Raw genomic sequence first — 25,536 nt, forward strand, 5'->3', positions numbered from 1 at the left:
CCTGTTTACCTGTAGGGGTCCAACCCCAGGGACATCAACTTTGGGGGAGTTCCAGCTTCCTCTGGAACTTCAGAGTGTTCAGGGCAGGAGTGAGGGTGCACTGGGGAGGGGGTTGTTTGGGACTGAAAGGGCACAGAGACTGGCTGAGAAGGTGTGAATTCAAAGTCCAACCTCTTGTTGTTTTCTCTGGGTTAGAATTTGGTTAGTGGAGGTGCAACGCTGAGTACCCCACAGCTGCCGGAGGGAACTGGCTTCCTTAAGAAGTTTGAGGTGGAGGACTTTGAGCTGAAAGAGAGGATAGAATTAATCTTGACCGCCTTCCTCGAGCCACCAGCTTTTTACTATAAGCTTAGAGCGCCATCTGCTGCCAATATCTGGAGAGACGCCAGAGGACCGGCCTCGGAAGAAAAGGATAAAACTGGCCAAGAATAAAGTTCTCCCCTCAAGACTCCAAGTCAGTGCTGGGGATCAAATCTCATGCGTACAACACGCCAGGCAGATGCTGTCACTGAGCTCCTGGCCCAGTTTTGATACTTAGACTTCTAGTGCATTGACTTATTTCCAATGTCTGTCACTGAAGACCAGGGATAGGAATCTACAACAAGACCCCCGATTTGGCCTTGCTATGTTCCCTTCCTTACCTGTACATTTCCTAATATGAATCATAATTTAATCTGAAAATTTCTATCTTCTCTACTTTCTTTTCTTAAGGCTCTGTGTCCCATTCACCTCCCCCAGTCTATTTCCAGCCCTGCTTGTCTCTGCCTGCCTTGAGCACCTTTTGGGGCTTCCAGTTACCTCCTTGTTGGTTTGGCTGAGATTGGCCGTCACTGTCAGAGACTGCCGATGTAGGATCTCAAAGAAGGCCTCTGTGTCAAACCATTCGAGGTCTACCTGGTCCTCCCAGGTCCCACCTGTGGGGGTTTGCGGTGGGTGGAAGTATGATTAGGCTCCCCAAATGCAGAGCTGACACACCGTCAGTGTATCTTCTTCCAGGTTCCCAGAAGATTCAGTCTGTCTACTGAAGGCATGGGCTTTATATGAACCACTGGTGTTTCTAAGGAGCTTGACGGAAATGCACAAATGCTGTGCCTGACCACCACCTTGTGGAGTCAGAAGGCCATTGACCTCCCTCCCCACTGCCAGGAAGCTTTATGCATATTGAAGTCTGAGAGGCACAACTTAATCCCACCACTTTGATTGGCAACAGTTAAAAGGGGAGCATCAGCAGGATGTACACAATGCGCTTTGCAACTTGTTCCTCTGGGTGGTGGAACAACTTAACTTGTAAGAATATAACACACCCTCCATGCTGACAGTAAGGGCAGTCTACTGAGTACAGAGATAATGGAAGCAGCCTGGGGCCAACTAGCCTTCTCTCCAAGAAAAGACCCAGCCATTTTATCTCACAGCCACATTTGCAGGTCTCTGGCCACTGTCCTATGAAGGCTATACACTGTAATACTGCCATAGGACTGGTGGATAGACATTAGATTCTTTCCCTGATTGGGCCAACCTAAAAATAAATCGATTTCTTTCATCAGCCTCGGTTTCCTAATTTCTTTTGGAATACAGGAAATCTGGGGTGGTTGGTTCCGCATCTGTGTGTCAGTCAACAGTGGCCTTCCCCATTTCTTAATTCAAGTACTTTGCATCTGGTTGTACTACGTTTTCCTTGACAAATGTGTGTTCAGATGTCTCTTTCCAACTTGACACTGTATTCCTAGTGTCTAGCAATAAGTATACAGTAGCCACTTAATAAGTGCTCTCTGTGAGAAAAAGCGAACGGATGATGGTAGAAACCGAGCAAAGAGTAGCCTAGGAAGATGAAACATGGCAGAAGCTCGCCAGTTGGATTTGGGGCTCAGCCCTTGGAATCTACCCCAGTTTGTCACTCACCACGACTCCCTTCAACTCTGAGGACCTCACAGTCTCGGGGAGATTGGCCTCTCCTCACTGAGGTCATCCCAGTTGTTGGGGAGATGTAGACGTCAAGGTTATATCTTTGCTGGTGAGTCCTGAAGATGGGGTGTGGCGCAGCCTTCTGAGCCCAGCCGAGGCTCCTACACTGGATCTACAGGGCACACCATGGGGAGGGGCAGAAGAAGGAAGCTGAGAGGAGTCCTTTCTGCAGGAGTTCCTCTCTTGGATATGGCTTGGGGGTATCTCATCTTCTTTTTCTTTCACCCATGAAAGTCCCTGTTCTCTGTAGCTGCCTCTTCACCCCTTCCCTACGCTTGCATGGTTGTGTCTCACAAGCTCAAGTCTTCTCAGATGTTTTCCTCTTCTCAACATTCCTATCGGCTGCTTAGAAAACAAAGCCTTTCTTAGTCGTCTTAGCCACAACGGAGCTAGAAAGATGAATTGTTTTAGCCTTATCTTTGGCCACAGAGCCTAAGCTCCAGTCACAGGACTCATACTTGGTCCCCAGAGCGAGCCAAAGACTGGTGCTTTGTGTCTTTGAAACATTGCTGCTAATGCTGTCATCTCTTGATATCCACAGGGACTGGTTCCGGGACTTGCTGTACCAAAACCCACAGATGCTCATACACACCTCGTGACGTATTTCTGATCATCTATATTTCTGTATATTGCCTAGTGCAATGTAAATACTTTGTAAACATTTGCCCTACTATATTGTTTAGAGAGTAATGGCGAGAAAGTCTGTGCCTGTTCAGTATAAATGCAATGCAATTCATTTCGTGTGTGTGTGTGTGTGTGTGTGTGTGTGTGTGTGTGTGTGCGTGTGTGCGTGTGTGTATGTATGCATGTGGAGGTCAGAATCAACTCCACATGTCGTTCCTCAGTTGCTGTCCACCTTGTTTTATGAGTCTAGGCCTTTAACTGGGACCTGGGGCTTGCTGACTTGGCTAGGCATGCTGGCCAACAAGTCCCAGGGACATATTCATTGTCATCTCCCCAAAGTCAGGGTTACAAGCATGTGATACTATGCTTGATTTGACATGAGCGCTGGTTTTTATAAATTCATATATAACTTTACATCAAGTTCAGGTCTTTATGCTTGCAAGGCAAACACTTAACCTACTAAACTATCTTTCCAGCCCTTCCTGAATGTTTTGTTTGGTAGTTGATTGGATTTATAATACTTTTTTCTCTGGACTTTCTAACCCCCTTACTAGTATAGGAACCACAATCTTCTGGGTCTCTTTCAGAGATCATATCTCCTAGAAAGTCTATCCTGACCTCCCAGAGAGAATGGTCAACCCTGTCTTTGTCTGGTCAGGGGCCTGTGTACACGCTTCACCACAGATCTGTCATGTTTTGTTTTTGTGTATATTCTTTCTTGTTAGGCATGGCACTGGTGGCCCAAGGCCTCTGTTCATTTCTTCCACCTCTGTCTCAGCAGCTATTTTAAGGCCTCCTACAAGCAGGACTGGAAGCAAGGGGCTGGCAAGATGCTACTCGTAAGCTTTACTCACCAACAGAAGCAGGCAGAGCCCTAGAAGCAGCAGCATCCCCCCCAGGAGTCCTGGCCAGTGAGCCTTCTTCACTGGCTTGGGGATCTTGGCAATGCCAGTCTGGATAAGATTCCTGGGTGTCGTCAAGGCAAAGGGCCCATCCGCAAAGCACCGGCCCCCAGGTGGTAGAGTACGAAGGTACTAGGCAGAAAGAAGTCTATTCAGTCTTTGTGTCACCACTTGTCAGAGACTGGCAGGAGGCAGAGAGGCAACCCCGGCATATCAATATTAACCAGATAGCCATTCAGCCTTGGGGGCTGGTGGGCAGAAGTTGGGTTTTCCTGGGAAATCCATTCATATATGACGACTCTCCATCTGGAGGGAGGTGGCTGCATGCTCTGGCACTTGGTCCACAGAGACAGAAGGTCTCTGTCTCACAGGATGAGATAGTAAATTGCTGTGTGACACAGACAAGGTAGCCAGAAGTGTAGTGGCATAGCGTGTAGCTCCTAAGGAGAGGTTACTGTGTAGATTGACCTAGGATGTTCAAGGATGAAAGACAAGTAGGCAGGGCAGATCAAATGGATGGTTGTGAGAGACAAGCAAAGGGCCTAAACCAGGCAGTGTACTATGCTCACACACACTGAGCATTCATCCTCACAGATCACTCCTCCTAACACATCATGTGTTGGGCTACTATGATGGGAACCTCGGCGAACCCCAGACCGTCTCTTAGGGTTATGAGAGCCTGAACGTTTGATTATGCTAGATCGTCCCTCTCTGCCATTGTTTTTTGTTTTGTTTTGTTTTTTGAGGGAAAATGGTCTTAGACGAAGTCTTAGATGAGGCAGACTGTTATACACTAACCATCTTCCGGTGCCGGTTGCTACTCAGATAGAAGACGTAGACTCCAGGCAGCTGGAATTGCTGCAGGAAGAGGCTTTGCTCAGAGAGCTGGGACTCCTCAGCCAGGGCCCGGAAGCGCCCCCAGTCAAACTGCTGCAATGTGTTGTAGAAGTGGCCCCTGGGCATGGAGAGAGTGGGGCATGTTACCTTTCGCAGGTAGTGCCAGATGTGTGTCCTTTGTGGTATAGGGCCGTGATACTCTGGGTACTCACAGGTCATATACTGGGTAATGCTCACGAGACACCAGGAAAGCCAGTGTATCATTGGTTTGGAGGCACACTATAGGGTTCTGGATACCCAACACGTCTCCCGAGTATGTGGAATTGAGACCCGGTGACCAAGGGTAGATCTGATGTTCATCTGTTAAGTTCCCTAGGGAGGATTCTGAGCATGAGACTCAGCAGACACTTTCAGATGACCCTGAACTATAGCCTGGGATAGGGCAAGGAGGGGGAGGAGAGCCTACAGTGAGGCTGAGAGACTCACCTGGCCCCTGGTCTGAATGCTTCAGATCCACGAGAGGCAGGCCCAGTAGGTGCAGAAGCTCAGGGCCTGGTCTGATCAGACCCTGGAAGCCATGCTCTAGGCCAAGACAGAAAACTTTGACCCAGTGGGCACTGGGGTGAGACCCTTTCCTACCACTAAGAGTCTACCCTCTAAAACATGGAGGTACCAAGGTTCATTTGCAGTTCTCAGGGAAACCTTAGTTAAGTGTTGCCCACCACTCCCCAACTTCTGCAAGAGGGCAGAGTATGCAAACATGCAAAATATTAGGTTTACATGTGTGTAGTACTGGGTCATGGTGTCCCCATGGCCTCTACCCATTGAACTCTCTTACCATTCACCTTGATCACATACAGAGGCACAGACTTTGTCCCTTGGTCCAAGTTGCAGGGATGACCCACGGCACGTGGTGAGGAAGGCTTGTCCAAGAGGTAAAATTCCTAGGGATGAGGGTGTGAGGGTTTTAGACAGGGACATTAGCTCTTTCCTGAAGACACCAAGAGGGTTGGTAGGAAGGCGTGGAGAGTCTCCTGGGGCATTTGGAGGGATGGAGGGAAGTGGTGTCATAGTAGATCTAAGAAATCCTTGATTAGAAACAGCCTTGGATCATGTTCTCCCAGACATGTATCTCCTTAGCATACACAAGGCCTGCTTCATCTTTAATGAGGTTATGAGAGGAAATAAAACTGTCCAAAGGGCCCTTTCTCTTGCTTTGGAATCTTAAATATAGGGCAGGTTGCAACATGATGTGAGCTGGTACAGTGGCCTCTGGGACTGTTCCTGCACAGTCACCCCACACAGTCCATCTCTGGGGGCAGTTAGTCGCACTATGACAATGTCAGGACAGCGTACCTGACTTCCAGTGCCTTCAGGGATGGCGATTCGTGGGATGCCCTGAGCACAGCTGAGCTGCAGGATGTGTCTCTGCTCTCCTGAGCAGAGGGTTCCACACATTCCACTCGGTTGTTGTCCCCAGCACAAGCAGAGCCCCAGGTGTGGGTCATAGCCATGAGCCTCTCCCGGTGTGGGACAAACCTGAGCAAAGATTCTGGCTTCTTAGGGATCCTTCCCTGGAGGAGGGACTCCTTACGGGTCTTCAGTTTTTTATATGAACTATGTCAGACCACAGAGTACAGCCTTCTCTATTTCCAGGGAGGGCCTGGTAGAACGATCCAGATTGGGCTTGGAACAGTAGCAAGGAGGTGTAGGAGGAAAAGGTGTGCTGTGGATTTGGTCTAATACTACTTATTCTGTTAATTTGGTCCCCCAAATTGCATGAGAATCCTCACGTCTGCACATAAGACACTGAGGGAACCTGCCCCCAGTTAGTTTTGACTGGTAGACAAAGCTGCCAGCGGCCAATGGCTGGGGACAGAGACAGAAGTGGGACTTTAGGATTCCTGGGCAAGGAACTTAGGAAGGAGTAAGAAGAGAGATAACCACCATGCCGAGAAAGGAGTAGAGACCATGTTCAAGGTGTGCCAGACAGAGAACAAAGCCGTCATGTAAGTGCTGGGGAACTCAGTCAAAGAGGGTTGCAGGTCTGGTCTAGGGCACTCAAACAGGTTTTAGTAAGTAATAACTCAGGAATATCGAAGGGGAATGTGTTAGCCATGTGGAGATTTGGAAGTGGCCCAACCATTAAGCTGTTTAAGGCATATTAAAATATAAGAGAGAGAGAGAGAGAGAGAGAGAGAGAGAGAGAGAGAGAGAGAGTATCTTTCATCTAAGAACCCATAACGTTGAGGTGGGTAGTGAGGGGTGCCACTGTGGCCATGCACCACTGCTGCCACTCCCCTCAGAGTCCACCACTGCTGCCCCCCATCACCACCACCAATAAATAATCTATGAGCAGCCCCTACCTCCTGGGCACAGTGGTCGTCCCATTGCTCTTTGGTCAGACATATCCCCTCCTGGTTCCAAGTGGCTCCATTCCTGCAGATCTCATGTTCCCTCTGGACACAGCCCACTGGTTCACCAATGTCTTCATGGCCGGGGAGGCAAGGGCACTGACCATCACTGGGCTGAAAGTAAGGACGTGTGGGAGGAATCCCATCTCAGGTTGGCTGGTTAGTACTTGGTAGTGATGGGTCACTCATGGCCCTTAGGGTGTGAACATTTCTGAGATGTACCAGAAGAGAGGGCAGGAGAGGTGAAGCGAGCAAACACAGGTTGGAGTGGCGTGGGGGCACGGTTACTGGTATCCTATCGTTTTAGTTAAGAAGACAGGAGGGTTTCGGTACTGGAAGGGCTTACAAGCACATTTGCTGGTTAATAGGAAAAATTCAGGTTGGAAGGGCTTGGGCGAAGGCATGTTTTGAGCGATCGTGGTAGCTAATGACATTTCCTTCCAGGAAGGTAACTATGTTTAGCAAATTAACTAACTAACTAACTAACTAACTAACTAACTAACTTACTATCCAACTAACTAACCTCACAGAGCAACCAGTTAAAATCAAATTTCTGATGTATGGTGGATGCTTTTTATTAGTCCCATGAGACACTAGAACACTATCCACTATTTACCTGAAATTCACATTTAACCCTGTACCTTACAACCTTTCTCCCAAGTCCTTTGGAAACCCAAGCCTCCATTGGTCAGGTTACACCTGAGCTAAGGTGGGAACGAGACAGCCCTGGAAATGCAGCCTGCCCCTGGTCCCACTGCTAGAGGACATACCTGGAAAACTCGTCCAGGCTTTTGGCAGACACAGGTGTCCTTGCCCTCCTTTGGCTGGGTGGCCTCAGAGCCGCATGGGAAACAAGCATTCTGGCCATGCCAGGGGTTGAAGAACTCCGAAGGGCAGAGGTGGCAGACAGGGGTAGTGTGGGGACCCATTCCAGAGAGGAAGGTTCCAGGGGGACAAGGGGCAGGTGTCGCCCTAGAGCAGGACCTACCTATGGGGTCGGGTGGGGGTGGCAGGAAAAGTTAACACCCAAGAGCTATTGGTCCCTGTGATTTCCCAGGGCTCCTCTTCCCCAACAAGTCCAGATATCTTGTAGAGTCATTAGCTCCCCTCACAGCTCTCCCCTCTCCTCAATTTTACACCCAAACTCCTCTGTACAAATTTAAGCCTCTATACTCTGGGCATCCCGGTGGGTCCAGCTCTGCTTTTGCACAGGCAATCTCACCCTGACAGTCCTGAGGATGCTCTATGACCAGGCATGTGGGGCTCTGGAGGATGAAGCAGAAGACAGCTATGAGGATCGGTACCTCTGGGAGGGTCCCCGAGAAGAGAACCTTCATCTTCTGGGCAGGGGTAACAGCAGCAGAGGGCAAAGCAGATGTGGGGGTGGGGGAGGCGAGGCACCAAGGAAGGTTTCAGGCAGAGGTGGAGAGGTAGGGGAAGCAGTGTGACAGACAGAGTGATGGGCATGAGGAGAAGACAAGGTCAGGGTGCTCAACAGAAGCACAGAGTGACCTGGGCTCAGGACGGACAGCGTCTGCCTCCGATAGCTGTCAGTCACTGAATAATTCATGAAGATGAAACTGAGATATGGTCCCCTGGGCAGCCTTGGCCAGACAGGGCAGGTCCACGGATCCTTTTCTCTTTCTCTCCACCTTTCCTCCCAGAGCTACGTGAAGCAGCGTGCTTATGATCAGGCACAGTGAAGACAAGGGTCGTTCCAGCACTTTCCTTTCACAAGGCCAAGTAGTCAGCCTCCTTTAAGCATTCGGTGTGCAAAGCCCACAGGAGCTATGTTGAGGGATTAGAGTTTCTGCCTCTGCTGCACAGCACAGAATGCAGCACACACTCAGAAACCCCTAGGGAGCCATCTAGTTCTCTCGCCCTCATTTACAGTGAAAAAGTCGGAGCCCCATTCTGGACTGAAATCCAGTTTTAACAGATCGGTGACAGCAGTCAAGTGCTCCTAGACCATGCATACAGGAAATCACGAGAAACCGCAAAGCAGCCAGAGTCCCTGGTGCAACCAGGTGATGATACCCCAGAGAAGACACTCAGTGGATACTTTTGAGAAAAGCAGGCTTTCGAGAGTAGAATGATTCATTGCTTTATCGCTTATAAAAGTGATAGTGGGTGATACTGCCAGCTTTCTTCATGGCTGTTGTGAAAATCACTGGTCCCCACAAGTCCACAAGTATCTGGAGAAACATAAACCCAGATCAGGTTCAGTGCTCTTGTGTGATGTATGGTTGCTCAGAAGCCTTCAGAAAAAGTCAATATATCATGTTGCAGTGAGGCCTAATTTAAAAAAAAAGGGGGGGGGGTGAGGAGAAGGAGGAGGAAAGAGGGGAGGAGGAGGAAGAAGAAATGAGTATCTGGTTTGATTTGCTCTGTGCTATTCATCAATGTTCCCTTTGAATGATTGATTGCTTTTAAGAAGAGATCTGCCCCTTGACACCCAGAGAAGTGACCCCAGTTTGAGGGAATTCCACTCACTTAACCAGTTTTGGTCTTTCTATCAGAAGATATATCTAGTACGTTATCTATTTTCCAGGCTTCTTTCTGGGCATGGCGATATTTAAGAGAATGTCCCAGAAGCTCAGAAGGGTTGATCGTTGGATGCTCTTTTGCAGTCAGGGCTGGAAAGCTAATTAAGAAGTAGAGAAGGAAAGGTTCCTTGCAGAGACACATTTGAGCGGGGAATTTAGGTTACTGGGAACAAGTGGTCACTGTCACCCAGGCTGATAGCTTCCTGTAGAGTCACTGCTTTGCAGAGCCCCCCAGTCTGTGAGTGTCCCCGGATAGGCACCTGACTCCTTTCAGCTGCTTTTCAGCGGAGCGGCTCACCCATCCTGCTTTTGTCTTACCAGTAGGTGGCACTGTGAGCTTGCAGGAATCCGTGAGCTCGGCATGGAAGAAGCCGTGGGGTGTAGGGGTGTGTGTGTGTGTGTGTGTGTGTGTGTGTGTGTGTGTGTGTGTGTGTGTGTCCTTTAAATGTTTAAGCAGATACTCTTTTGAGTGCATTCAGAGGTGGTCACACTAACTCATCCTGGCTTTTACTCCACCCTCCCAGCCCTGTTTTGCAGACTCAACTGTGTCATGTGGTCCTTCTCTAGCGTCAAACTCCTAAGGGGGTTTAGTACTGGACCTGTCGTTTTGTCCAAGTTGTCTGATAGCTGGTCACTGCCAGGCCTACCGTGTCTCCTCTTGTTCCAACTATCACTTACTTCTGTCTGTCTGTCTGTCTGTCTGTCTGTCTGTCTGTCTGTCTGTCTGTCCTCTATTCTTCCTTCCTTCCTATTGTGTTCGTTGCTTGTTTTTTTTTTTTGTTTTTTTGTTTTTTTGTTTTTTTGTTTTTTTGTTTTTTTGTTTTTTTTTTTGAGACAGGGTTTCTCTGTGTAGCCTTGTCTGCCTGGGAACTCATTCTGTAGACCAGGCAGGCCTGCAACTCAGAGATCCCCCTGCCTCAGACTCCCGAGTGCTGGGATTCGAATCCTGCACCAATTTTAAGTGCCTGGCTTCCAATTATCATTTCTGCCATTTTCTAACGCTACGGTTTGTTTCTGGCGGTGTTTTGGGTTGTCTCCCTCAGCTTTGATTTCCCGTGGATCTACAGTAGCTCCACAGGCTGGGGACTTCTGAACTTCGTGATCCTGGAAGTCACCGAGACACACATATTCTTTCCTTTGCTTTTGTAGTTAAGTTTTTCCTGGAATATGACGCCAAGCATGTATTTCGATAAGATTAGTTTCTAAAGGACAATTTTAGATTTACGGAAACACTCAGAGTTCCCATGTGCCCCACTCCCAGTAGTTATAGCTGCTGGACGAGCGCTTTAGCTAATGGCCACACTTGGTTTATACCACCTTGTCTATTCCAGGGTCACACGTGATATTAGTCATGTCCCTGCCTCCCTGTAACTGTGAAAATTTCTCAAGAGTTTCCTTACTTTTGACAATCTCAAGAAATACTCTGTAAAATGGGCCTTAGCTAGGATTTCTTAGAAATCTCTATAGTTGTTGGTCTGGAGTGATGTTTTATTTTTTAGAAGACCCTGCAATAAAGTGGTTTCCTTTATAATGCAACAAAGGCACACGCTATGAACACAGCAGAACAGTTCCTGTGCTGCCTTTGGCCAGCTGACTGTTCGGCTATCTCACTGAAACTCCTCCCTGGCCATACTGTACTTGCTGGAAGAGAAGGAGCCTCTGAGTGGAGAGCTTTGTTCCAACTCTCGGAGGGAGAGCATGTCTAAGTTGTTTGGGAATCTATGTGTAAGGTTTGTTTCTTCTTTAGTCATTTAATACTTTCAACTGAAAGGCACTTCTTCTTCTTGTTTCTTCAAAATGATCCATGTTGACCACTAAAAACTCTTTCAGTTGGCTAGAGCGTTCATTTGACCCACTCCACAGTGTGTGTGTGTGTGTGTGTGTGTGTGTCTGTCTGTGTGTCTGTGTGTCTGTGTGTCTGTGTCTGTGTTTGTGTGTGGTGTGTGTGTCTGTGTGTGGTGTGTGTGTGTCTGTGTGTGGTGTGTGTGTCTGTGTGTGTGTGTGTCTGTGTGTGGTGTGTGTCTGTGTGTCTGTGTATGGTGTGTGTTTGTGTGGTGTATGTGTCTGTGTGTGTGTGTCATGTGTGTGTCTGTGTGTCTGTGTGTGGTGTGTGTGTCTGTGTGTCTGTGTGTGGTGTGTGTCTGTGTATGGTGTGTGTGTGTGGTGTATGTGTCTGTGTGTGTGTCTGTGTATGGTGTGTGTGTCTGTGTATGGTGTGTGTGTCTGTGTGTCTGTGTGTGGTGTGTGTGTCTGTGTGTCTGGGTGTGGTGTGTGTGTCTGTGTATGGTGTGTGTGGTGTGTGTTTGTGTGGTGTATGTGTCTGTGTGTGTGTGGTGTGTGTGTCATGTGTGTGTCTGTGTATCTGTGTGTGGTGTGTGTGGTGTGTGTGTCTGTGTGTGGTGTGTGTCTGTGTATGGTGTGTGTGTGTTGTGTACGTGTCTGTGTGTGTCTGTGTGTGGTGTGTGTGTGTCATGTGTGTGTGTGTGTGTCTGTGTGTGTGTGTGTGGTGTGTGGTGTGTGGTGTGTCTGTGTATGTGTCTGTGTGTCTGTGTGTGGTGTGTGTGTCTGTGTATGGTGTGTGTGTCTGTGTGTGGTGTGTATGTCTGTGTATGGTGTGTGTGTCTGTGTGTCTGTGTCTGTGTGTATCTGTGTGTCTGTGTGTCTTTCTCTCTGTGTGTGTGTGTGTGTGTATCTGTGTGTCTCTGTGTGTGTCTGTGTATGGTGTGTGTGTCTGTATGTGTGTGTCTGTGTGTGGTGTGTGTGTCTGTGTGTCTCTGTGTGTATCTGTGTGTCTGTGTGTCTATGTGTCTTTGTGTATGTGTGTGTGTGTCTGTATGTGGTGTGTCTGTGTATGTGTGTGTCTGTGTGTGATGTGTGGTGTGTGTGTATATGTGTGTGTGTGTGTGTGTGTGTGTGTGTGTGTTTGCCCTCCTCCCCCTATCTCTCGTGCGTATGCACCTCCTTACTTTTTTTGGCATCACAAGATCTCAAGCTCCTCTTGTCTATTTCCTGCCATAGCCATTCATCCAATCAGCCATCTCCCCAAGGAGCTTGGGCTCCCTTTAAGGACATTGGTTCACATTCAGGGGTCTGGTTGATGGGTCTGCATTGGTCTCTTAGTTTTTACCCCACCTTTCCTTCCCCTTTCTATTAACTCTTCTGTCCCCAGACCATTAATTATGGAGGTTTCAAAGATTAAATCACTCCTTCAACTCAACAGCAGAGTCCCGAGTCTGTACAAGCACTTATGAGATAAAGGCAGTGAAGTGGAGTTCACAGTCGAGGCGGGAAATGGGTACACATGACTAGCCCAGATGCAGGGACAGGATTCCTCAAGGCCTGGGAATCCCGAAGGAGCTAGTGACTAATTTGGACTATGCCATCTGGGGAGTCTCTGAGCCAGAAAGATCATGCTGTGGTCTCCACATCCTGTTTTTCAGTTTAGGACATCCCTCTAAGCTGTAGCACCCCACCATGCTCCCTCGATGACGAGAGCAGTCACCATCGATGCTGAGGTGGATTCTCTCTTTCCCACCAGGGCTTCTTTCTTCCCTCATGAAGTTGGGCAGACCCGACTCTCCTCTCAACTCCCCCGAGCCTGAGAAATTCACTTAGAACTCACTTATTTAAGTTAGATTTGGGCACATGGCAGTTTGTTATTATCTTCTTTATTCCTTTTTTTCTGGCGTGGCTTAAATACTTCATAATAAGATTCAAAACATAATTATGAAGAAAAAAAGAGAAAAAAAAGGTCTTATGTCCCCGACATGTGAGAAAGATGTCTTCAATGATTAATGACCGACAAAGTAAGATTCTGGGATTTCTGAACCCTGATCATATGACACTTTCTAGCTTCTGCACGGTGTCCCCACTTGGAGAGCAGGGACCTCCCTGCCAGACAACTGCCATTCCCAGACTGGAGCCAGGGAGCATGCCGCTGGCTTGAGTCTGCTGAAACCTGTCTGCTGAAGTGTTGCTAGGTGCTCATGGGACTCAGTACCCAGTGATACAGAGTGCTCTGCCCCCCGGTAATCCTGTCTCTACAGTTCAGTCAACCTGAGAGTGACACTGTGGCAACCCTTGATAACAGGAGAGACATGCGACTAGAGCCATTTAGGAAAGTCCTGGGACTTCAAGTCTAGACCAACTGTCTACCTTGTGTCAGTATCTGTGTGTCCATCCTGAATTGATTCAAGTCAATTTTTTTTAATCTCCCAGTCTAAAGCCATCCTCAAATAAGTAGTAAAAAGGTGATTTTGGGGTCTTATAACAGTGAAGAGAAAGCCAAGGTCTTGGGGCAGCTGAGGAGATAAGAGGCAGGCTGGGCACTGGTTCAACTAGGGATGCTGTACTAGGCCAGAGCAAGGGTAGGTTGGATGTTAGTTTGATTCTTTGGGAAAAGTATGACAACAATACCATGCCTAGCACATACATGAAGATTGGTAACAGTAATTTATATTTACAAGGCTAGGCTATGCAGTGCCCTGCACTGTTTTTAGGGCTAGTGCCCCTGAGAACTTTAGAAGATGTTTTCAGTGACCTACGAAGTGAGATTCTGGGATTTCTAACAACTTGTAGCCTCTGTACAGTTCTTGTGACTACTCTCTCTGGGGGCCTTAATATACTGTGTAAAAGACCCTTATTGTCTGGAGACCGTCATGCTCGAGAGGGTTCCTAGCTGAGACAAGAGTTTAGCTGTCCCTATTAATTTGGAAGCCATGAATAGGAGACACTTTCAGGCTCTTAGGTTTGTCCGTTCATCAATTGAAGGTCACAGGGTAACCCTCATCAATGAAATATAGAAAAAGGCTGGCCCAGGTGAGCCCTGATCAGATTTCTGCACTACAACATGATGAGACATAAGAAAGGGTTGTTGTTTGATGCCTGCTAGGATATAAATAGATAGCCAATATTCAGGCCACCCGACCCAAACCAAAAGCCTGAGGGTACCTACCAGCATCCAAATTCAAGGCAAGAGACAGGGAATCTTGGTTCATTCTGAAAGCAGCCTGACCAAGCAACTGGAGTGAAGACAGAACGTGCTGAGCATGTTGGTCCTGGAGGCTGTCATTTTAGGGTGCCCTGACTCACCTGGTGAGGCCTACAGGAGCAAACAGGAAAGCTGACTTAGAAATAACACTCAGATACAGGAATCATTGTGCAGGAACGGAAGGGAAGAGTTTGGGAGGGGAAGCATGGGGAGAAAGGGTAGTCACAGGAAGAGGAAGATCAGCTCCACTCTTAAAGAAGGAGCTGGATTTTGGGAGGAGGATCTGAAGGTGTTTCCCAAGTGTTTCTTGCAGGGTCTACAACTGTGATGGGCAGCCTAGAGGGTCTGTCTGTGGCAGTGCCAGGACTGGTGGTGCCTTCTCCCTGGCTCTAGCTGCTCTTCTGATGCCTGGCTGTTTTTAAAGAGCCCCGCTGGATGTCCAAATGATCTCACACACAGCGCAGGTGCAGGCTTGGCCCGTAAACCACAACAGCAAGGGGCACTGGGTAAAACCTCAGGGAGGGAAGGGGGTGGTGTGGATAAATGGTGATTATTTGTTTAGCATCATTAGCAAGAGTCCCAGAACCCTGCAAAGCAAAGCAGAAACTTTTGTATTAAGGAGATTAAACCTTAAACTCAGCTGAGAAGACTCTCCTGTATTGAGTGGCTTTGTTGTGCCTGGCATTGTGTGATTATATGCAAATCTTGGAGAGGCCTCTCTGGGGTCCTGACCACAGAGGCTTAGCTGCATGGCCAGGGGGAGCGTGCAGCAGGGGCAGTCACACACATTTATCAGGCTGTATGGAGCACATCAAGTGGGGAAGTCTACATCTCCTCAGGTTCATGGGTTTGGGGGATTCAAAATTATGCTTAACATATTAACCAGTTTCTGATGGATCACTAGAAGTTAGGGACAAAGGGGGCACTGTGAAAGTGTAACTGGAAATTCATGGCACCGTCCAGTGAGGATGTCCAGTAAGGGTCTCATATCCTCTTGCCCACATCTCCTATAGCGTTCTTTGGTATTTTCTCTTTTGAAATTTAGAGGGATGTGTGTGGTCTCCAAAAAGGTGGGGGGGCATGTTTTGCTTTCCCTGTTTCCATTTCTCTGGGTGTCTGACTTCGAATCCCTAGTAGCCAATATATTGATCAAGGAAGTATTTGTTCAATGCTCATTCTTGGCAATGTAGAGTATTAGGTGCTGGGAGAGGCGGTAATGAGAGATCTCTGGGAACAGAGATGAGCGAGACACTCCTGGAATCCAGAAATTATTAAAACGCCCGGTAGGATTTAGTAAGCCCTGGAAGAATGACCAACTTCTTAACTAGGACTCACTGAAGGGTCCGGAGGTTTCACAGAAATAGAAACACTCAGAGCCAGGCTTTGAAAGTTTAGAAGTCATATGCAAAGAGTAAAGGTGTCATAGGAGCCAGAGATAGGATGTGGGCTGGCCCTGACCTGGGTTACACTGTGTCGGGACTCTGGACACACGGGAGTTTGTGTACATTACCAGTCAAGTTCTCGATTTTGTGTTAGAAGTGGCAAACCGGAGTAGAAGAATCTTGGACTTAGGGATTGTAGGAGCCTGTGTCAGCCTCTACAAAACTGCCATTGGGGGGCTCCTGGAGAGTTCTGTGTTCCGCCTGTTGGGTGCCTCTTCTGCTGAGGGGCAGCGGCTTCCCAGCCTGCCAACAGGGTTGGCTTGGACATCTATCTCCAAGCCCCATTTTGAAGGGAGCCACGGAATTGGCCAGCAGGATCAGCAGTCATGGCCATTAGATTTCTCTGTTGGGGACAACGGGTATCCCTGAGGTCCCGTGGGGATGAGAACAGAGAGAAGTTGGTAGAGTGAGTTTAGTTTCTTACCTACAGGACCTGTTACTCAAGCCACGAAAGGCCATTGAACGGATCAGAAAGCCCTACAAGGCTGACTAGGTCTTACCAACTCAGCTATAAACTAGCAACTATCAACACAGGGGACTTGGTAGAGCCACGGAGACAGGTAGTTGACTGGGAAGCAGGGGTGATTATGGGAGGTCCTAGTTGTGACTCCAATCTCAGGCATGGGTGCTAAGGACATCCGATGTTCTCGGACCTTGGTCTCTTAAGGTAGTTGAGTTGGTTCCTTGGCTAGGGATTAGTCTGGAGAGGGAGAGAGGAAGATAGAGAGAAAAAAAGAGGGAGATAGAAAGGAACAGAGGGGAAGGAAGAGGGGGGAGGGAGTCAGACAGACAGACAGACTGAGGCTGTTCTTCCGAATGAGCAGACTAGGTCCAGGTCAGAGCATCCATACTATGGACTGAGACATATTATCTCAAACATTCCCATTCCCCAGGGAGTCCCTGGCCTAGGATGGACTCTCTCAGGATTTTAAAAGGCTGAGGGTCACCCTCCTTCTGCTGAGGCGTTCTGAGGAATGGAATCACTTCTGTTTTCCACAGCTCAGTGATCAGTACAGCCTTTGCCAGAAGTTTCTGTGATCGGGATCTCTGAAGGAAATCACTTTCTTAGAACCCAGTGTCCTGTCCCTTGCCCCATCAGAGGAGCAGCTGGTTTTTGTAAGGGTGGAGGGCGCTGGGGGGGGGTGGGGGCTGTGCTCCGGCAGGACCAACGCCAGGCAGAAAAAGTTCCAGATGATGGCAGAGTTGAAAAGAATTCTGTAAAGATATTGTCTGTGACTTGGGTTGGATAAAAGGCGCCGGCAGACGGGGCTGTTCACCTGCTAGGCTTTTGTTCGGCCTTGTGGCGCTTGCTTGCTACACAGCCCTTGGGGTGGGGTAATGCTGGGGAGGGCACGCTGTCTGCCATCTGCAGGAGAAATACAACAAACACCCACACGCGAGCCAACGGAAACTCTCAGCAAAACAAACATCGAGAGGAGGGTTCTGGGCAGGAGTGTGTGGATGGGCGGGGCAGGCAGGAGAGGCGAGAGGGCACCTGCCAGGGATGGGCTGTGGCTGGGCTGGCTGCCCTGATTAAGGGTCAGACCGGGCTGCTAAGGCCTGCCAGGTGAAAGCCTTTTTATTTAGTCACCATCTTGGGCTGCAATGCCATGAGTTGGTATGACTTCTGATGCAGGAAAAGCCAGTGTTACTTTTGTTCATCTCCAGTACGGACAAAGACCAGGCTGCCGGGTTTGCAGTGAGCATGCGGGGGTGAGCTTGGAAGTGAACAGTTGTGAATTCAGGACCTGGCAGTTGTTTCAGTAGATACCTCTTGCTTCCTATCTATAAAATGGGCAGATAAGGCCTGACTTAGCTGGCTGTTACAGGAATGAAAATAGTAGCGATAGATCCCCGCCCACTGCAAAGCACTATGGGAACGGTGATTCTTTGTAGCTATTCTTTATGTCTGACCATTTAGATCTTGTTAAGTGGTCTGAGTGCTTGTTCTTGGCTCGTGAGACACGCGCCATATGGACATTTCTATCCACTGGCCAGGGTAAGAAAGGATTTGGGAAGTCCCAGAGAAGAATAGGTCTTGGACTAGGACCTGGCTTTGAGGCTGGGTCAGCAAGGGAGGCGAGCCAGCACTGAGGTGGGTAGATGGGATCCTATCAGGCTCTGGCCAGCTCTGGGCATCAAAGATCTGCTTCTCCCCTTTCTCTAGCATCTGCTTCTCAAGTGCAGTGAGTGGCAACCAGCCGTGTGTCCACAAACCTGTTAAGACAGGGAAGGAGCTTGTTTGCTCTTCCCAGGGCCCAGCCTGGTGGGCTGGACTCAGAAGTATTGTGTTACTCAGCCAAAGAATTCCTTTCCTCGCCTCCCTCCATTTATAAAGTGGAAACAAAACCCCTAAGCAATATGCACTCCAGGCCTCGAGCCAGGTCCTCAAGTGTCATTTCTGGGTACAGCCTGCTTCCCAGGCAGGGTGCAGCCTTCTGGGGAAAACAAGAGTTCTTTCCCCCTTTCCCACCCAAGATGGTGTTGGAGGGCATTCTCCAGTTCCCACCCATTGCAAAGAGGCCCTGGATTCTTTGTCACTTTGCCCTTGAACTTTTCTCCTCTAAGGTCTGTCTGACTGAGCCCTCGAACTCCCTCTGACCCAGTGGTGACAAGGGCAGGGCTGCTGGGGCTCAGCCACATCCCCAGATGGTGCTGGTCTACTCTGGCAAAGGGAATCACCCATGAGGAACTCCTGCTTGTGAAGCCTGTTGCTCTCAGGTCTGTTTGCTTTAAGAAACCGAGATGGCTTTTGGTTCCTCGAGGGCTTATTGTACTAGAGTTCTGGACAGAACTAGGTAGCCCCAGGAGAGCCTGGGCAGCTCTGGGTCAGCCTTTCCAAGCTCTGTCTCACTGGGGAGTCCTGTGACCAGGGAGAGTCTGAACGCTGAGCTGTCAAGTGACATTTATCCTGTTGCAGCCGGTTCAGGTTGGTTGGTAGAGTAAGAGTCAGATGAGGTAGGTCAATGAATGTACAGTTCAGAGGCTGGCCTTGCAGGACCCGAGAGCTGCCTGGCCTCTTCGTTTCTTCCTTGGTGGAGAGCTCTTTTTCTGTGTGGAAAAACATTGCTAGGATATATGAACTTGAGTCTGCCACAACTACTAATCCACCGTGGAAAAACCATCTCGTGCCTTCATGCCTCAGTTTTTCAATTTGAAAATAAGGAAATAAGATTGGATGATTTTCAAGTTCTCTTCATCTATACTACTATACATTTCAAAACCAATTTCATTCCCCTGCAAATGTAGAGGATATTTAAAATAAATCATTGTCATGTTTATACCTTGGGCTGAATATAATTAACTGGGTGAAATCACAAGGCCTTTTAGAATTATTTCTAGGGCAGTCAGATATAGTGCTGGTAATAAGATTCAGTTTCTGAAGAATGTTGAATGTTTTGAGGCAGTGTAAAAGCAGTTTACAGTTAAATTTGGCCTGCATTTTTCTCTTGTCTCCAAATATGTCTCCAAGTAATTCTTCCATCTGGAAAGATAAACCCTTACTGGGGCATGTCTTGAGTTTTCTTTAAATCAAATATTATTTAAAATTTGCGTAACAGAGTTGGCGATATACCTCCATGGAGGAATGCCTGCTTAGCGTGTGTGAGCCCCCAGCACTCCTACCAACACCACACACAAAATACTGGACAGCAATTTAACCGTCTCTGTGTTTTTCAGTGTCCACACCCTTTCCTCAGGCATCTGCGGAGCAGATGTCATGGCCTGACCCCTCCACGTGACCCTATGCCTTACTGACTAGAATTCTTTGAGGTCAAGGCTTTCCTGGTATTCACCCCTCCTTCAGGCTCCACTTACAGTACTGGCTCACACTGAGGCTCAGCCAGTGCTTGTTGAATGAACGGAATATCAAAGGGGTGAGCAGTCAGTGCCCACGACACTCACCACTGAGTCATCCTCTAGTCTGTTGCTGCTGCCCTCTGACTCCACAACACTCACCTGCTTCCCATCCAGCCACGCAGGCTCCGGCTTGGAGAGGTTCCTGATGTTCAGCTCTATGGCCTGTCTGTGTCTCCCACCCTAAATCCCAGCTATGCTTTGCAACAGTGTTGTTTCCTTTCCTTCTGAGGGCTGCGTGGTTTATGTTCCAGGCTTGCCTTTTGTGAGAGGTCTGATCTTAGCGTCCTGGTTGAATACTGGACAGAAACTTTGAAGTCAGCCCGTTAGTTTTCTTCTCGTGCTTCCAACATCTTTCTCATGACAAGCCCCCATCGGCTGCCAGTTTCACTCTTGTCCAGATCTAGTGTCCCTCGTCCTGCATCTTCCCCTTCATCGGTCCCTTCTCTAGATGTCAGGCCTCTCTGCAGTGGGAGCTGCACATTCCGTGCATCTATCTGTCAGTGTTCTCATGAAGCAGAGAATGTTTATTAATGTGAGAACTTTGCATATTTGAGCTTAGGTAGGGGGCATCATCACTTAAATAGATGGCAGAGGTCGCCTCTGGTTTTGGAACCAGAAAGCCCTGGGTCTAAATTCCATTCCTACTGTCTACCAGCAACAAACGTTTAGGAAAATGACTTCTCTGAGTCTTGATTTCCTCTTTGATAAACCTTGTCAGCAATAGTACAGACCTCAGAGCCTTTGTCTGAGGACTCATGCATTGCAAACTCAGTTCTTGGAGCAGCGCCTGACATGTCAGGGGCTTGTAATTCCTCGGCCGACATTGGCAGAGAACACAGGGTTCTGGACTGACCACAACAGTATGAGCTGCCCTGACTCTGTCCGTCCCCATTCCTTACAACATGCGCAAAGACCCTTTCTCACCATGTGGGTCAAGGTGTAAGGACACATCGTAACTCCAGGTAGGCCCTTTAGTTTCTTTCCTTCCTGAATTTGAATCAGGCACAGATGCTGAGGAAACATAGATGAGAAGGAGAGCAATCCATGCCTGTGTGAGCTGCTTTTACATATAGGTGTCTGCTTTCAAAAATGCAGCTAACCTGGCGGGAAGCAGAGACTGAAGTGTGTGAGAGATTGGAAAGCAGTATTGAGTCCTTACGATGAAGGTCTGCCTGGGATGTGCTCACTCAGGTAAGGCGGGCCTGTCTAACAGTGGTTTAAGGGTTCTAAGGGGGAAATAATATAATTATATTCTAAGGTCAGACATACCAGAAAGAAAGCAGATGCTCTGAACTGGGCTGGGGAGACGGCTCAGCAGGTCAAGTGCTTGAGGTGCAAACATGAGGACTAGAGTTTGAATCCTCAGAGGCCACTTGAATGCCTAGAGAGGACAGTAGTCCCTTTATAATTCCAATACTCCGAAGGGAGGGACAGCAGATCCTAGCACAAGCTGCTTAGTCAGACTCGCCCAATCAGAGAACCCTGGCTTCAACTGAAAGAGCTCATCTCAATGAGAACGGGAGGGGTCCAGGGAGACAACCCGAAGTCAATCTTAGGCCTCCGTACACACGTGTAAACACGTGTGTCCATTCTCCATGAACGGGAATACATGCATACATGACATACATACATACACATTTAGTAAAAAGGGTTTTGTACTCATAAAAGCCACAGTTTTAATCTTTATTCTGCTTCTTAGAGGCTGTATGACTTTGAATAAAGTCATTTAGGATCTTTGAACCTATTTCTTCGTCTCGGTTCTTTTATGGAGATCAAATGGGGACATATAGTGTACATTTCTTTGTTTTTGAGGAGTAATTGTAGTGATTTGAATGACAATGTCCCCTGTAGTCTTGGGTATTTGAATGCTTAGTCTTAGGTTGGTGGTGTTGTGTGGGGATAAGGTTATGGGGAGGTACAGCCTTGCTGAAGAAGTGTGTCACTGGGGGCAGGCTTTTAGAGGTCATAACCTTTGCCTGCTTCCAGTTCGCTTACCCCACTTTGTGATTGTGCTTGAAGATGTGCTCTCTAAGCTCCCTGCTCTGGCTGTCATACTCTGTCTGTGATGGACTCTTACGACTCTGGAACTGTAAGTCAAAATAAGCTCTTTTATACATAGTTCCTGGTCTGGTATTTCATCACAGAGACAGCTAAGTACCTAGTGTGATAGTGTGTGATACAAAGCACGGACTCTGTAAGATACCTTTTCAATTTATTAATTTTTTTATTTTATATGCACATGTTTGTGTGTGCATCCCTATGTGTGTCTGGTGCCCCATGATGTCAGAAATCCCTTAGAACTGGAAGTAGGGATGATTGTTAGCCACCGTACGGATCCTAGTAACCAAACTCATGTTCTCTGCAAGAACAAGTGCTCTGAAGTGTTGATCTCTCTCTCCAGACCCAACTAGCTACTGTCCTTACTATTGTGTAGCTTTTCATGTTAGAACAAGGAGTGTTGTTAAGCTCTGTGCTCGCCAGAAGGGGTAGGATATGGACAGACTAAGGGTGAGATGACTTCTAGATGAAGGCAGCGTTGGAAATGGCGACAGGGAAAGAGGAAGATCCAAGAAAGAGTTGGGGTGGATAAGAGGGCTCAGATGTCTTTCAGGAGTTCAGTGAAGGAATTGTCTAGGAAGACGCAGTGGAAGTAGGTGGGGCCAGCGAAGGGCATGTGATATTGGGCATTGCCCCTCCATGCACCACACTGGGCCAGGCTTGGTGCCTTTCTCAGCAAATGATTACACATTGCTCTTGGATTTCTTGGCTTCATTGTGTGGCTTTGCTGTGTGGCTTATGATTCCTCTGCTGCTGAGTCCCGCTAATCTACTGCCTTTTGTTGCTGCTGTTGTTTTTAACTGTCCCCTTCCCCGTTGCCTCTGCCCCCACCCCCCTTGGCCCCATGAATTCCTAAAACCATCTGGTTGAAACCTCTCTAAAATTGTCCCTTTTCCTAGTACTTTCAGCTATATCAACACATCCGAGGATTCCTTATCAATAGTGTCTATTATGGAGAAGATAACAAAGTCTGTACCATCCAGTGTGACTTCATCTGTTGTTGTGGGTCTTTGAACAAGTTACTTAATCCCCAGGCTCCACTTTCCCAAGCGTAATAGCTTTTGTGTGGTGTTCTAGTTGTCTGATCATTGTCTCTCAGCTCAGGGGCCTGCTCTATCGTCTCAGCCCCATGTTTGCATTTTACCCTTCCTTGAGCATGATGCTCACCTCTGTCAGGAGACAGGATGCTTCATGCACTTGGTGTTTCTAGTGGAGAATGACAGGATTGTTCTGGAATTAGATAACAGTGATGTCTGTACAACACTGGAAGCTACTTCATTACATGATTTAAGTGACGAAAATGGTGGATTTTGTGCAGTCTTAATGTAACCTCAGTGACAATGTAAGGAGGACTGTGGAGATGACTCAATAGTTAAGTGCTTGCCTCTCAAGCATGAATACCAGAGTTCAGATATTCAGAACCCGTGTCAAAGTTGGGAAGTGGTAGCTTGCCTATAATATTAGTCTTGGAAGGTAGAGACAGGGCCCAGTTGCCTAGTAAGACTAATCACATCTGGCTGTAGATTAATTATATCTATCTGCTCAGCAAGTTCTGGGTTTAAATGAGAAACCCACTCTCAGTGAATGGTAGAACAAACAAGAATGACTCCTGACTGAGACCTACAACCTTTAGCTCCTTTAGGAGAGAACAGAAGTTCCTTGGCTAGAGACACTGTCAAGCTCTCTACCTCAGTAGGACCTGCTGAGTCTCACGGGGACTGCAGGAAAAGCATTAAGGATGATTGGCAGGATCCGGAAACCTGCTGAGAGACTGGTTTGGAGAAGAATGTGGAGATATCAGATGGTGGTGGAGGCAATTGGATAAGGGTATAGACATGTAATAAAGGAGTTCAATTCTTTATTCCTTCCTTGTCAGCTCTCTTAGCTAAGGCTAGCCTTTCCATCTCCCTCTCCCACTCCTGCTGTGTTAGGGGTATACATATGTGTACCTATGTGTCAAAGGTAGAGGCCAGTCTTGGATGTTGTTCTTTAAAGACAATCATCCACCTTTTTGTAAAACAAAAAAAAACTTATCTATTCTTACACACACACACACACACACACACACACAGCATTTCTAATCTATATGCTCTCAAACTCCAGATACTTGTGGGCAGCACCAACTTAAGAGATTCTATTCTGAATATCTCCCTGACCGTGTGGGTTAAGAAAAGAGAATCTCTGGTCAAAACTCTTTCCCTGTAGCTCTACCTTGCTTTGTCATGGCTACGTGCTTGACCTTGTAGAACACGAGTTGATGATTCTATTGCTGTGGGACATCTCTCTGCTGGGCTGTGAGTGTCCTCAGCCGGGAGGGTTAGGGACAGGAGAATCATATGACTGGTCAAGTGATGCCATTCTCATTATTGCTGTCTCGGGATGCTTTAAGGAATATGTGTCTATGCAGAAGGAAAGAGACCCCGGGCTTTTCTGCTTTTAGGTCTCTCAAATTTGATGGGTCCCTAGTGCTGTGGGGTCCTTAAACTGCAAAGACATCCTATGAGGGCTCCCCTCGACCTTTCCTTAGATGCAGCTACCAAACGTGTTTTTCATCTTTATTAATCTTCCTCTCTTCTCACGTTTCTCGGGTCACAGCTGCATTGTTATCTGATGGGCTTGCTGCCAGCTGCATGAAGCCTGACAGGTACAAAGAGTGGATTAACTGCAAAGGACTATCTATTAGAAAAAGTCCCTTTTTTTTTTTTTTTTTTTTTTTTTTTTTTTTAAGTTTTCTGTTGTCTTATGTGGTGTTGGCCATGTATTGCCTGCCTGAGATAAGAGGATTGTTCTGAGTGTGATGAGCAAAGGTCTGGGTGAGCAGCCATGGCCTCCCTCCTTGCCTGCTATGGTTCATCTCCTCAGGACTCTTTTGGGAGGTCCTGAGGTCTATAACCAACCAAGCTACCTTTCTTCTAAAGGAGGAGGAGGAGAGAGAGAGAGAGAGTGTGTGTGTGTGTGTGTGTGTGTGTGTGTGTGTGTGTGTGTATTGTCTTTACCTTTTTTATTACCTTCAGAGCTAGAGAGGAGTAGAGAACAGATCATTGGTTAATTATTTCACTTTAGCAGTTTGTTTTGCAAGGGTAAAGAGTAGGTGGGAGTTTGGGTTAATAGTTTTGTGAGAGAAGAGAGACATTTCACGTAAACCTTAGAGATAGGCAATCTTTTTCTTTTTACCTTTTTATGATGAAATGCTGCTACCGACACAATTTAAGGTCTCAAAAGAAGTTAACTTGTTTGTGGGGAGTTGGCTTCACTTCTGTTTCTGAGGCTTCACTGATGGGTCATGCATTGAAGAAGGCCATAAGCCTAATAACTAACTGTTCTGGCGGGAACACTTAGGCTCCGGGATAGCCCGGAGGGCCTGGTCTGTTGGTACACGTGCACTCTGAGTCATCTCTGGGGAGATACCAGCTTTCCCACCTCAGCCCAGGGGCATGGGGTGGTTGAGCCAGGCCTGCCCAGGCATGCCTGTCTCTTGATGTAGGGAAGAAGGTAAGAAGTTATGGGTGCTGGCAAGAAAGTAACTTCTGGTGCAGTGATGGTCATTATTTGGAAACGGGGCTCTTCTAGCCTTTCAAGTAATGGGAAAAGCTAAGGAGTTAGGGTCTCTAGAAAGTGAGGATAATGTCACTGTTGGACAAGAACTCAAGGTAAAATGCCAGCTCTGCAAAGAACATTGGTGGTGGGAGCCCATTGTGCACCTTCCTCACAGGTGCACCACACATGTCTAAGGCTGTGTCTCCCATCACAAGATCATATACGGCCCAGGCTAACCTTAAATCCCTCAGTGTGACTTCAGATGAACTTGAATTTCTGATCTTCCTGTCTCCACCTTCCAAGTTCTAGTATTACAGTATTATTTGGGACCACAGGCAGTTTATGGGATGGCAGAATTTAAACCCA

The 25,536-nt window shown here is 47.7% G+C and overlaps 1 protein-coding gene across 7 annotated transcripts in view; it reads right to left on the reverse strand.

Moving 5' to 3' along the window:
- Positions 1–25,536, reverse strand: part of RGD1562811 — a 53,644-nt gene that overhangs the window by 23,393 nt on the left and 4,715 nt on the right. For 2 of the 7 annotated variants that reach the window (XM_063266331.1, XM_063266332.1), the window contains exons 2-14: positions 14,240–14,386; positions 8,252–8,934; positions 7,510–8,004; positions 6,692–6,853; positions 5,682–5,864; positions 5,164–5,269; positions 4,812–4,907; positions 4,538–4,697; positions 4,287–4,443; positions 3,441–3,620; positions 1,900–2,074; positions 799–914; positions 172–285 (exon numbers count right to left, since the gene is read on the reverse strand). In XM_063266331.1, the coding sequence (XP_063122401.1) occupies positions 172–285; positions 799–914; positions 1,900–2,074; positions 3,441–3,620; positions 4,287–4,443; positions 4,538–4,697; positions 4,812–4,907; positions 5,164–5,269; positions 5,682–5,864; positions 6,692–6,853; positions 7,510–7,668 (1,608 nt within the window). In that variant the 5' untranslated portion in view covers positions 7,669–8,004; positions 8,252–8,934; positions 14,240–14,386. The other 5 variants (XM_063266334.1, XM_039082363.2, XM_008766351.4 and 2 more) reach the window with 5 other exon arrangements.

Source organism: Rattus norvegicus, chromosome 8, assembly GCF_036323735.1.
Source record: "Rattus norvegicus strain BN/NHsdMcwi chromosome 8, GRCr8, whole genome shotgun sequence".
Lineage (NCBI taxonomy): Eukaryota > Metazoa > Chordata > Mammalia > Rodentia > Muridae > Rattus > Rattus norvegicus.